The following is a 12,669-nucleotide window of genomic DNA, read 5'->3' on the forward strand; positions in this document are numbered from 1 at the left end:
ATTACAGCATTATATCAGGCTAATCAAGGTGTAGATTACAGCATTATATCAGGCTAATCAAGGTGTAGATTACAGCATTATATCAGGCTAATCAAGGTGTAGATTACAGCATTATATCAGGCTAATCAAGGTGTAGATTACAGCATTATATCAGGCTAATAAAGGTGTAGATTACAGCATTATATCAGGCTAATCAAGGTGTAGATTACAGCATTATATCAGGCTAATCAAGGTGTAGATTACAGCATTATATCAGGCTAATAAAGGTGTAGATTACAGCATTATATCAGGCTAATCAAGGTGTAGATTACAGCATTATATCAGGCTAATCAAGGTGTAGATTACAGCATTATATCAGGCTAATTAAGGTGTAGATTACAGCATTATATCAGGCTAATCAAGGTGTAGATTACAGCATTATATCAGGCTAATCAAGGTGTAGATTACAGCATTATATCAGGCTAATAAAGGTGTAGATTACAGCATTATATCAGGCTAATCAAGGTGTAGATTACAGCATTATATCAGGCTAATAAAGGTGTAGATTACAGCATTATATCAGGCTAATCAAGGTGTAGATTACAGCATTATATCAGGCTAATCAAGGTGTAGATTACAGCATTATATCAGGCTAATCAAGGTGTAGATTACAGCATTATATCAGGCTAATAAAGGTGTAGATTACAGCATTATATCAGGCTAATCAAGGTGTAGATTACAGCATTATATCAGGCTAATCAAGGTGTAGATTACAGCATTATATCAGGCTAATCAAGGTGTAGATTACAGCACTATATCAGGCTAATCCAGGTGTAGATTACAGCATTATATCAGGCTAATCCAGGTGTAGATTACAGCATTATATCAGGCTAATAAAGGTGCAGATTACAGCATTATATCAGGCTAATAAAGGTGTAGATTATAGCATTATCTTCTCTGAATGTGTGAACTTGTGCTTTTTAAAATAGTAAAGTTTTGAAAAGCTCTTCTTGCAGTCAGAGCAGTGATAGGGTTTCTCTCCTGTGTGCTTTCTTCTGTGTGTCCCAAGATCGGCTCTATGTGCAAACTTCTGTCCACATTCAGAGCACTCGTATGGTTTCTCTCCAGTGTGAATCCGCATGTGTCCTTCTAGTGCCCTGGCAGAGGAGAGGCTAGCTCCACACTGGGAGCAGTAGTGAGTTTATCTTCTGTGTGTCTGACCTCATGTTCTTTCAGAGATCTGTTGTTTGTGAAACTCAGCTCGCACTTAGAGCAGTGGTATGGCTATTCTCCTGTGTGAATTTGCATGTGAATTTTCAGGTGATCCGACCGTCCAAATCTCCTCTGGCAAACATTGAGCTGTGTGGTTTCTCACCTGTGTGAATCCTCTGGTGTTTTCTGAGTAATTTAGAAGAGGAAAAGCTTCCAGTGTGAATCCGCATGTGTCCTTCTAGTGCCCTGGCAGAGGAGAGGCTAGCTCCACACTGGGAGCAGTAGTGAGGTTTTTCTACTGAGTGTATGATCTGGTGTGACTTCAGATTGAATCTCTGATTGAATCTCTTCCCACATTGATCACAGCTATAAGGTTTCTCTCCAGTATGAATTATCTGGTGTTGTCTAAGGTTTGCTGAAGAGGTAAACCTCTTCCCACAGTCAGAGCAGCAGTGAGATTTCTTCCTTGAGGGTCTCTGCTGTTGTTTCTCTTGGTGTTCTGATCTTGAGAGACTTTTCTCTGCCTCCTCATTATCATGATGTTGTTTAGCCTCCCCAGATGACAAATCCCTTCTTCTGAGAGAGTGACGGTTAGGACTGTCCCCTGTGAAGCAAAGACAGACAGTTATGGTTCCTTCATATCGAAGCCAGATTTAGGCCCAGCTTTTCACACTCTAGTAACCGAATTTAAGCATTTAAAATCTTCAATGTAAAATCGTATTAAATCTTCAAATGGTCAATGTATCCAAGGGTGTAGGGTTGTAATGATTCTACATCCTTAAATATATTGTATTTAGTGGTAATTAATGACATTCAGGGAGTGTCCCAAAATACATTTATATAAGAACATAAACCCACTTAGCTCCGGTGTTTTCCTGCAGTCGACCAGCCGCACAGACAACCTCTTCAGACCCAGCAGTAAGGTGTTACCAGGAGAGGTATGACCAGGGGGCTCCGGGAGGGGTAGGGGGGAGGAGGGTTGGAGGGAGAGTGTTTCCTGTCAATCCAAAAAGAGAGGAGGTGTGTTGTCATATTGGTGCACTGAGGGTAAAACACAATGGTCTAAAGAGGGTAAAACAACTAAATAAATGGTTGAAAACAAGTCTTCAACAATTAAACCTTTGTCCAGAAAACTTGATTTCCTCAGAGTTGTTCCTGATGTCCCATTATAGTATAGTCTGCTGTTATCATTGTTATTGTTAACCCATAAAATAAGAAAAAAATTGTTCATGAAATCTGAAAAGTACAATAATAAAAAAAGTATCATGGCCCCAAGACGGAGCAGGACCGTCGTAGCCATGTACCAGTGAGACACTGGAATCGGACCATGGTGAGGCCTGGCCGTGGCCCCAAGACGGAGCAGGACCATGGTGGAGCCTGGCCGTGGCCCCAAGACGGAGCAGGACCATCGTAGCCATGTACCAGTGAGACACTGGAGCCGGACCATGGTGAGGCCTGGCCGTGGCCCCAAGACGGAGCAGGACCATCGTAGCCATGTACCAGTGAGACACTGGAATCGGACCATGGTGAGGCCTGGCCGTGGCCCCAAGACGGAGCAGGACCATCGTAGCCATGTACCAGTGAGACACTGGAGCCGGCCAATGTACCAGTGAGACACTGAGCCCTTTGGGTAAAACACTGGCCGTGGCCCCAAGACAGAGCGGGACCATCGTAGCCATGTACCAGTGAGACACTGGAATCGGACCATGGTGAGGTTGGCCGTGGCATTATGGGAACTTGGTAGCCTATGTTGGTTACCATTGTTAGTGTACCATTATGGGAACTTGGTAGCCTATGTTGTGTTATCATTGTTAGTGTTGCATTATGGGAAAGCCTATGTTGGGTTATCATTGTTAGTGTTGCATTATGGGAACTTGGTAGCCTATGTTGCGTTATCATTGTTAGTGTTGCATTATGGGAACTTGGTAGCCTATGTTGTGTTATCATTGTTAGTGTTGCATTATGGGAACTTGGTAGCCTATGTTGTGTTATCATTGTTAGTGTTGCATTATGGGAACTTGGTAGCCTATGTTGTGTTATCATTGTTAGTGTTGCATTATGGGAACTTGGTAGCCTATGTTGCGTTATCATTGTTGGTGTTGCATTATGGGAACTTGGTAGCCTATGTTGCGTTATCATTGTTAGTGTTGCATTATGGGAACTTGGTAGCCTATACTCAGAAATGGATGGATGGCCATCTGCTTTTCAGGGCCTGTTTAAATCCCCACTTTTCCCAGACCACGTGCTGCCAGAGTCTGTTCAGGGCCTGTTTAAATCCCCACTTTTCCCAGACCACGTGCTGCCAGTCTGGAGATCACCAGTTATTTAATATAATCAATATCATTCCAATCTCATTTAAAAAGTAAACCGGGTAGTTGACCAAAAAAATAATATATATATTTGAGATTCTTCAAAATAGCCACCCTTTGCCTTGTTGATAGCTTTGCACACACTTGGCATTCTTTCAAACCCCAGTAGGAAGACTACTGTTAACACTGTGTTGGTTTGCCCCAGTAGGAAGACTACTGTTAACACAGTAGTTAATAACAGTAGTGTTATCAGTAGTTAACAGTAGTGTTATCAGTAGTTAACAGTAGTGTTATCAGTAGTTAACAGTAGTGTTATCAGTAGTTAACAGTAGTGTTATCAGTAGTTAACAGTAGTGTTATCTGCTCAGACCCCAACCAAGGAGCATCAAAAGTCGTGCTATAAACTCACAGACAACACAAAGATTCCTTGATGCCCTTCCAGACAACCTCTGTCTACCCAAGGATGTCAGAGGACAAAAATCAGTGAACCACCTAACTGAGGAACTCAATTTAACCTTGCTCAATACCCTAGATGCAGTTGCACCCCTAAAAACTAAAAACATTTCTCATAAGAAACTAGCTCCCTGGTATACAGAAAATACCCGAGCTCTGAAGCAAGCTTCCAGAATATTGGAATGGAAATGGCGCCACACCAAACTGGAAGTCTTCCGACTAACTTGGAAAGACCGATACTGCACGGTACTAGGAGCCCTTACTGCTGGAAGTCTTCCGACTAACTTGGAAAGACCGATACTGCACGGTACTAGGAGCCCTTACTGCTGGAAGTCTTCCGACTAACTTGGAAAGACCGATACTGCACGGTACTAGGAGCCCTTACTGCTGCTCGATCATCCAATTTTTCCAACTTAATTGAGGAAAATAAGAACAATCCGAAATACAGCTATAGTCAGAAGTCAAGGATCAAACATCAAACATTCAACTGATGTCTCTCCTGAGTTCTGCCCCCAACAACGAGCAGGCAGGATCTTATACACCTTATGGTGAGATCTCCACTGTCAAAACCTGCATTTGCAGCTTAAAAGAACAAGATATTCTTAAAACAAGGTTTCTGAGAACCTGTCTCAGCAGGATGCAAATCTGCTCTAGTTTCAGAGAAAAACAGACGCTGTCTCTCTGTGTCTCGCAATCACCCACAGTCCCTTTTCTCACCTTTTCTAGCAAATGCCGGGGTTGCTGGGGGTTTTGGCAGAGAGCAAAACACAGACAGAGGTCTCAATATTCAGCTATACAGTGGGCATAAGTACAAAGGCACAAGTACAAAGAAACAAATGAAAAACTAACCAGACTAATTATAGTATACTACAGTAGACCTATCCATTCAGACTAATTATAGTATACTACAGTAGACCTACCTAACCAGACTAATTATAGTATACTACAGTAGGTCTATCCATTCAGACTAATTATAGTATACTACATTACTATTGCTCTCTATTAGGGAGGAAATGCAAAACTGACCAGAGATCAGCGTCTATTCACCCTACACCTCTTCATCTGACCAGCTGTGTGTGTGCGCGCTTGCATGTGTCTGGGTGTAACAGTAAAGACCAATAGTGAGTTTTGGGGAACAATAATCATGTTTTTTAGTTTCTCAAAAACATTGTCACGTAGTTAATAGTCATAAACGGTCAAAATCGAAAAGTTACAATTCAGGCGAGAGCACCAGTCTCTGCCATACCGACACATTGACACACTGTGATCCATCGGCGGCTAAAGACATGAGAGCATAGAACATGGAGATAGCATATCGATGCAGCAGTAGGAATATAACTACCATCGTCAACTAAGTCAAATACATACGCATAAAAACCGGCAAATAAATCAGTAGAAAATATCCCGATGAAAATTCCGGTTCATTCAATGACATTCCTCTCTCTACTCAGCCTGTCTGATCACCAGATCATGATATTTTTGCTCTTTCACACCGAGGCTTGGTGATTGTGCAAAGCTGTCATCAAGGCAAAGGGTGGCTACTTGAAGAATCTCAAATATAAAATATTTTGTGGTTTGGTTACCACATGATTCAATATGAGTTATTTCATAGTTCTAATGTTTTCACTATTATTCTACAATGTAACAAAGAAAAACCCTTAAATGAGAAAACTTTTGACCCGTAGTGTAGTGTGTGTAGTGTACTACACTACCGGTCAAAAGTTGAGCCTGTTATGCGCAGCCTACCTTCCCGCCCATATATATAACTGGTCTTGGCAGTGGCCTAGTTCCGGCATCCGTTTGACTTTCGGAAAGTAAAGTGTGTTTAGTTTAGCCTGTTATTTATTTATATATATATATATATATATATGTGTATATATCAAAGTCAAACGGATATAACATATTTTGTGGTTTGTTTAACATGTTTTTGGTTACCACATGATTCAATATGAGTTATTTCATAGTTCTGATGTTTTTACTATTATTCTACAATGTAATAATGAAAAACCCTTAAATTAGTAGGTGTTCTAAAACTTTTGACGGGTAGGGTATATATATATATATACACACTAGTATATATACACACTAGTTTTTCTATATATATATGGGCGGGAAGGTAGACTACGCATAACAGGCCTAACTAAACACACTTTACTTTCCGAAAGTCAAACGGATGCCAGGAACTAGGTCACTGCCAAGACTAGTTAGTTAGATTATATATATATATATATATATATATATATATATATATATATAACCCACCTGATTCATTGTAAACACTTGTTTATTGTCGTTTGCAGAGTTCAGGAGAAGTGAACCAGATGAGATGTTTATCTCTAGTCTGTTGAATTGTAGATTAGAGAGGTAACGGACGGTTATATTTCAACATGTGATGCTCTGCCTAAAGTCATGAAACGAGAGACTAAACTCCGCCTTCACATCCGTTCCATTGAAAACATTTCCTTCCCGTTACCATGGCAGCAGCTCATAAAATGGCCGCAGAAAAAAAAGGCAGATTTTTTTTTTTCAAAATAAGAGTCGTCCTGCAATGACAAGCAAAGTTGGTCGATTTTTGAAGCACTCTATTGCAGTACATCTGTGCACAGCATTGCAACCACATAGGAAGAAAAACATACATAATTTGATGCATTTAAAAATATATACATTTTATTACACTGAACACAAATATGAATGCAACATGTAAAGTATTGGTCCCATGTTTGATATGCAAGAAAAACGATTTCTCTTATTCCTCTAAGATTTTGTGCAGAAATTTGTTTCCATCCCTGTTAGTGAGCTTCCATCCAGGTGTGGCATATCAAAAAAAGCTAATTAAACAACATAGGTGCACCTTGTGCTGGGGACAATAAAATGCTTCTCTAAAATGTGCAGTTTTGTCACACAACACAATGCCACAGATGTCTCAAGTTTTGAGGGAGCGTGCAATTGGCATGCAGCCTACAGGAATGTCCACCAAGTGCAGAACTAGGCCACTGCCAAGACCAGTTATATATCGGACAAGGACAGAGCTAGGCCACTGCCAAGACCAGTTATAAATCGGACAAGGACAGAACTAGGCCACTGCCAAGACCAGTTATATATCGGACAAGGACAGAACTAGGCCACTGCCAAGACCAGTTATATATCAGACAAGGAGAGAACTAGGCCACTGCCAAGAACAGTTATATATCGGACAAGGACAGAACTAGGCCACTGCCAAGACCAGTTATATATCAGACAAGGAGAGAACTAGGCCACTGCCAAGACCAGTTATATATCGGACAAGGACAGAACTAGGCCACTGCCAAGACCAGTTATATATCCGACAAGGACAGAACTAGGCCACTGCCAAGACCAGTTATATATTAGACAAGGACAGAACTAGGCCACTGCCAAGACCAGTTATATATCCGACAAGGACAGAACTAGGCCACTGCCAAGACCAGTTATATATCAGACAAGGACAGAACTAGGCCACTGCCAAGACCAGTTATATATCAGACAAGGACAGAACTAGGCCACTGCCAAGACCAGTTATATATCAGACAAGGACAGAACTAGGCCACTGCCAAGACCAGTTATATATCAGACAAGGACAGAACTAGGCCACTGCCAAGACCAGTTATACAGTGGGGCAAAAAAGTACTTAGTCAGCCACCAATTGTGCAAATTCTCCCACTTAAAAAGATGAGAGAGGCCTGTAATTTTCATCATAGGTACACTTCAACTATGACAGACAAAATGAGAGAGAAAAAAATCCAGAAAATCACATTGTAGGATTTTTAATGAATTTATTTGCAAATTATGGTGGAAAATAAGTATACATATTATAGCTCCCATTTCCCCTGTAGATACGGATGAGTTCCCATTTCCCCTGTAGATACGGATGAGTTCCCATTTCCCCCTGTAGATACGGATGAGTTCCCATTTCCCCCTGTAGATACGGATGAGTTCCCATTTCCCCCTGTAGATACGGATGAGTTCCCATTTCCCCTGTAGATACGGATGAGTTCCCATTTCCCCCTGTAGATACGGATGAGTTCCCATTTCCCCCTGTAGATACGGATGAGTTCCCATTTCCCCCTGTAGATACGGATGAGTTCCCATTTCCCCTGTAGATACGGATGAGTTCCCATTTCCCCCTGTAGATACGGATGAGTTCCCATTTCCCCCTGTAGATACGGATGAGTTCCCATTTCCCCCTGTAGATACGGATGAGTTCCCATTTCCCCCTGTAGACACGGATGAGCTCCCATTTCCCCTGTAGATACGGATGAGTTCCCATTTCCCCTGTAGATACGGATGAGTTCCCATTTCCCCCTGTAGATACGGAAGAGTTCCCATTTCCCCCTGTAGATACGGATGAGTTCCCATTTCCCCCTGTAGATACGGATGAGTTCCCATTTCCCCCTGTAGATACGGATGAGTTCCCATTTCCCCTGTAGATACAGATGAGTCCCATTTCCCCCTGTAGATACGGATGAGTTCCCATTTCCCCCTGTAGACACGGATGAGCTCCCATTTCCCCTGTAGATACGGATGAGTTCCCATTTCCCCTGTAGATACGGATGAGTTCCCATTTCCCCCTGTAGATACGGATGAGTTCCCATTTCCCCTGTAGATACGGATGAGTTCCCATTTCCCCTGTAGATACGGATGAGTTCCCATTTCCCCCTGTAGATACGGATGAGTTCCCATTTCCCCTGTAGATACGGATGAGTTCCCATTTCCCTGTAGATACGGATGAGTTCCGGATTTCCCCCTGTAGATACGGATGAGTTCCCATTTCCCCCTGTAGATACGGATGAGTTCCCATTTCCCCCTGTAGATACGGATGAGTTCCCATTTCCCCCTGTAGATACGGATGAGTTCTCATTTCCCCCTGTAGATACGGATGAGTTCCCATTTCCCCCTGTAGATACGGATGAGCTCCCATTTCCCCCTGTAGATACGGATGAGTTCCCATTTCCACCTGTAGATACGGATGAGCTCCCATTTCCCCTGTAGATACGGATGAGTTCCCATTTCCCCCTGTAGATACGGATGAGTTCCCATTTCCCCCTGTAGATACGGATGAGTTCTCATTTCCCCCTGTAGATACGGATGAGCTCCCATTTCCCCTGTAGATACGGATGAGTTCCCATTTCCCCTGTAGATACGGATGAGTTCCCATTTCCCCCTGTAGATACGGATGAGTTCCCATTTACCCCTGTAGATACGGATGAGCTCCCATTTCCCCCTGTAGATACGGATGAGCTCCCATTTCCCCCTGTAGATACGGATGAGCTCCCATTTCCCCCTGTAGATATAGATGAGCTCCCATTTCCCCTGTAGACGGATGAAGAGTAACGATTGACGGTTATTTTCATTTCATCAGTCATCTAAACCAATCATCCCTTTCCATAAAGTGGACCACTGAGCCCTTGTCATTGCTAACTGATCTGAAGTCGGGCTAACTGATCTGAAGCCGGGCTAACTGATCTGAAGTCAGGCTAACTTATCTGAAGTCAGGCTATCTGATCTGAAGTCAGGCTAACTTATCTGAAGTCAGGCTATCTGATCTGAAGTCAGGCTAACTGATCTATAGTCAGGCTAACTGATCTGAAGTCAGGCTAACTGAATGGTGACTAGTGGAAGTTACTGTTATTAAACTTTCTGACTGTTGTCTTTTCATTTATAGTTTGGTGAATAAAACCTGTCTAATGTTTATTATCAGAATACCACAGTTCTTGTGTTTTATTGACTTTGACACATTTTTGTTCCATAATGATAAGATGGTTAGTCACCAGTCCGTAATGATAAGATGGTTAGTCACCAATCCATAATGATAAGATGGTTAGTCACCAATCCATAATGATAAGCTGGTTAGTCACCAATCCATAACGATAAGATGGTTAGTCACCAATCCATAATGATAAGCTGGTTAGTCACCAATCCATAATGATAAGCTGGTTAGTCACCAATCCATAATGATAAGCTGGTTAGTCACCAGTCCATAATGATAAGCTGGTTAGTCACCAGTCCATAATGATAAGATGGTTAGTCACCAGTCCGTAATGATAAGATGGTTAGTCACCAATCCATAATGATAAGCTCACTGGTTAGTCACCAATTGATAAAGGAATTTATATGTTTAAGGTAATGACTAAAGTATTCCAGCCTGAAACAGTACAACAGAGTGAAATGTATTAGAATTATAAGAGTATAATTCTGTAATGTGTGTGTATAGGAAGACTAAGACAGTATGTCACTATTTGACAATAAGCAGAAGTTGAGACATTCAAGGAGAAGAGGAACTGTCAACAGACGACTTGTGAAACTGATAACAGGAAGGAAGTCTCCCTACCCAGGGAGGGGAGAAACCGTTAGGCTTGCGGTAGATTATGGAACATGTGGCAGAATAAGATAAGCAATATATGGGTAGAACATTGGGATAGAGTTAGAGAAGAGGGGCATTTATAAAGTGTATGTTATAACCAAATGTGAGGTATAAAAGACTATGTGCAATGTATTATTTTCAGAACTCAGAACCTTTTGCAGAATTCTGAGACTTTGTCTAATTCTTCTATTAGCCAGGGCCTTACAACCTCTGGGGAATTGGTCAAAGCGTATAGTGATTATTATCATCATTGGGATTAGATATTCTCGTGACACCAATCCATAAGGATAGACTCACTGGTTAGTCATTCTGACATTTAGGGCACCATTCAATCAGATCAAGTTTTAACGAGAGAAATAATAATCTCAAACAACCTAAATAATGGTATCAGACTAGTTCGAGGTGTAGATTACACATAACTTAATTCATTAATTACACAGCAACTGTTGTGGAAATTCAATCAGAAGGAAGAGCCTGCTGCAGATTCTTAAAACAACGTTTATTATAAGAATTACAATTCTGCAGGGGGTTAACAATCACTCAGTGGTGAGGAGATAAGAGCCCCTGAACAGAGTTGGGTCTCAGGTTTAATAAAAAGCTCTTTGTCCACGTAGCAGTCAGCAGAAGTGTGAAAGCATAAAAGGGTTTGTTTTGTGCACTCAAGCAGGAACAACAAGATTAGCTCAGAGCAGGTGGAGTTTCTGTCTCCAGGTCATATTGCTGTTGCTATACAAAAGTCATCTTTCAGTTCTCCTCCAATCAGCTGGAAGACAGGATGTAGCTGCACCCTCAGTGTCTGGAAGACAGGATGCAGCCTTATCACAAGGTTACACCCAATCGGCTGTTGGCTCAGAGGCCTACCTGTTGGCTTTAAACCCAGAGGTCTACCTGTTGGCTTTAAACCCAGAGGCCTACCTGTTGGCTTTAAACCCAGAGGCCTACCTGTTGGCTTTAAGCCCAGAGGCCTACCTGTTGGCTTTAAACCCAGAGGCCCACCTGTTGGCTTTAAACCCAGAGGCCTACCTGTTGGCTTTAAACCCAGAGGCCTACCTGTTGGCTTTAAACCCAGAGGCCTACCTGTTGGCTTTAAACCCAGAGGCCTACCTGTTGGCTTTAAACCCAGAGGCCTACCTGTTGGCTTTAAGCCCAGAGGCCTACCTGTTGGCTTTAAGCCCAGAGGCCTACCTGTTGGCTTTAAGCCCAGAGGCCTACCTGTTGGCTTTAAGCCCAGAGGCCTACCTGTTGGCTTTAAGCCCAGAGGCCTACCTGTTGGCTTTAGCCCAGCCCAGGCCTACCTGTTGGCTTTACCTGTTGGCAGGCCTAACCTGTTGGGCCCAGAGGCCTGTTGGCTTTAAGCCCAGAGGCCTAGCTATAAGCCCAGAGGCCTACCTGTTGGCTTTAAGCCCAGAGGCCTACCTGTTGGCTTTAAGCCCAGAGGCCTACCTGTTGGCTTTAAGCCCATAGCAGTATAGAACATAATCTTGTAACAACATATCAGGCTAATCTGGGTGTAGATTACAGCATTATATCAGGCTAATCGGGGTGTAGATTACAGCATTATATCAGGCTAATAAAGGTGCAGATTACAGCATTATATCAGGCTAATCAAGGTGTAGATTACAGCATTATATCAGGCTAATCAAGGTGCAGATTACAGCATTATATCAGGCTAATCAAGGTGTAGATTACAGAATTATATCAGGCTAATCAAGGTGCAGATTACAGCATTATATCAGGCTAATCAAGGTGTAGATTACAGCATTATATCAGGCTAATGGGGGTGTAGATTACAGCATTATATCAGGCTAATCAAGGTGTAGATTACAGCATTATATCAGGCTAATCAAGGTTTGAATCTAAAAAAGGCTGCATGAGATTATGGTAATGTCCTCGACAGCTCCAATGTGGTTACACCTCAGACATCACCTGAATAAAAACATTGTATCCAATGAAACGACTCTGCAGTTGTCGGATATCGCGGGTTAAGGCAGAATCTAACCTTAATGTTGTTTATCATTTGTATCCAACGACAAGTTGTGAGCATGTTGAGAAATGTGTCCGTTCTCCGGGATTCAATCAGATCCGTTTCCATCTGCATAGCGGTTGTTTTGGCGGAACTGCAATAGAGCTGTCCAATCCACAAGCGGCTCCTGGCATGATAAATAAAGCGGACATTGCCATTGGCTGCACAGAGTCAATCCCATGAGGCCGTGTTTCAAAGTTCAAATGATGTTATTGACTCTGTGCAGCCAATGGCAATGTCCGCTTTATTTATCATGCCAGGAGCCGCTTGTGGATTGGACAGCTCTATTGCACCTTGATAGAAATACTCATTTT

The 12,669-nt window shown here is 42.3% G+C and overlaps 1 protein-coding gene and 1 long non-coding RNA gene across 2 annotated transcripts; both read right to left on the minus strand.

The window, feature by feature from the left end:
- Nucleotides 1–1,190: 1,190 nt before the first annotated feature.
- Nucleotides 1,191–6,334, minus strand: LOC121844913 (zinc finger protein 16-like). The gene is made up of 3 exons (XM_042315415.1): nucleotides 6,216–6,334; nucleotides 2,050–2,188; nucleotides 1,191–1,795 (listed from the first exon to the last, which is right to left on the minus strand). Exons 1-3 carry the CDS (start codon nucleotides 6,222–6,224, stop codon nucleotides 1,296–1,298), a joined length of 648 nt encoding a protein of 215 aa, XP_042171349.1. The 5' UTR covers nucleotides 6,225–6,334; the 3' UTR covers nucleotides 1,191–1,295.
- A 4,478-nt stretch (nucleotides 6,335–10,812) lies between these two features.
- On the minus strand, nucleotides 10,813–11,813 carry LOC112220684. Its single transcript, XR_006082213.1, has 2 exons — nucleotides 11,722–11,813; nucleotides 10,813–11,598 (listed from the first exon to the last, which is right to left on the minus strand). It is a non-coding gene; the product is annotated as an uncharacterized LOC112220684 (long non-coding RNA).
- Between the last annotated feature and the right edge of the window lie 856 nt (nucleotides 11,814–12,669).

This window comes from Oncorhynchus tshawytscha, unplaced genomic scaffold (assembly GCF_018296145.1).
Source record: "Oncorhynchus tshawytscha isolate Ot180627B unplaced genomic scaffold, Otsh_v2.0 Un_contig_8328_pilon_pilon, whole genome shotgun sequence".
In the NCBI taxonomy this organism is placed as follows: Eukaryota; Metazoa; Chordata; class Actinopteri; order Salmoniformes; family Salmonidae; genus Oncorhynchus; species Oncorhynchus tshawytscha.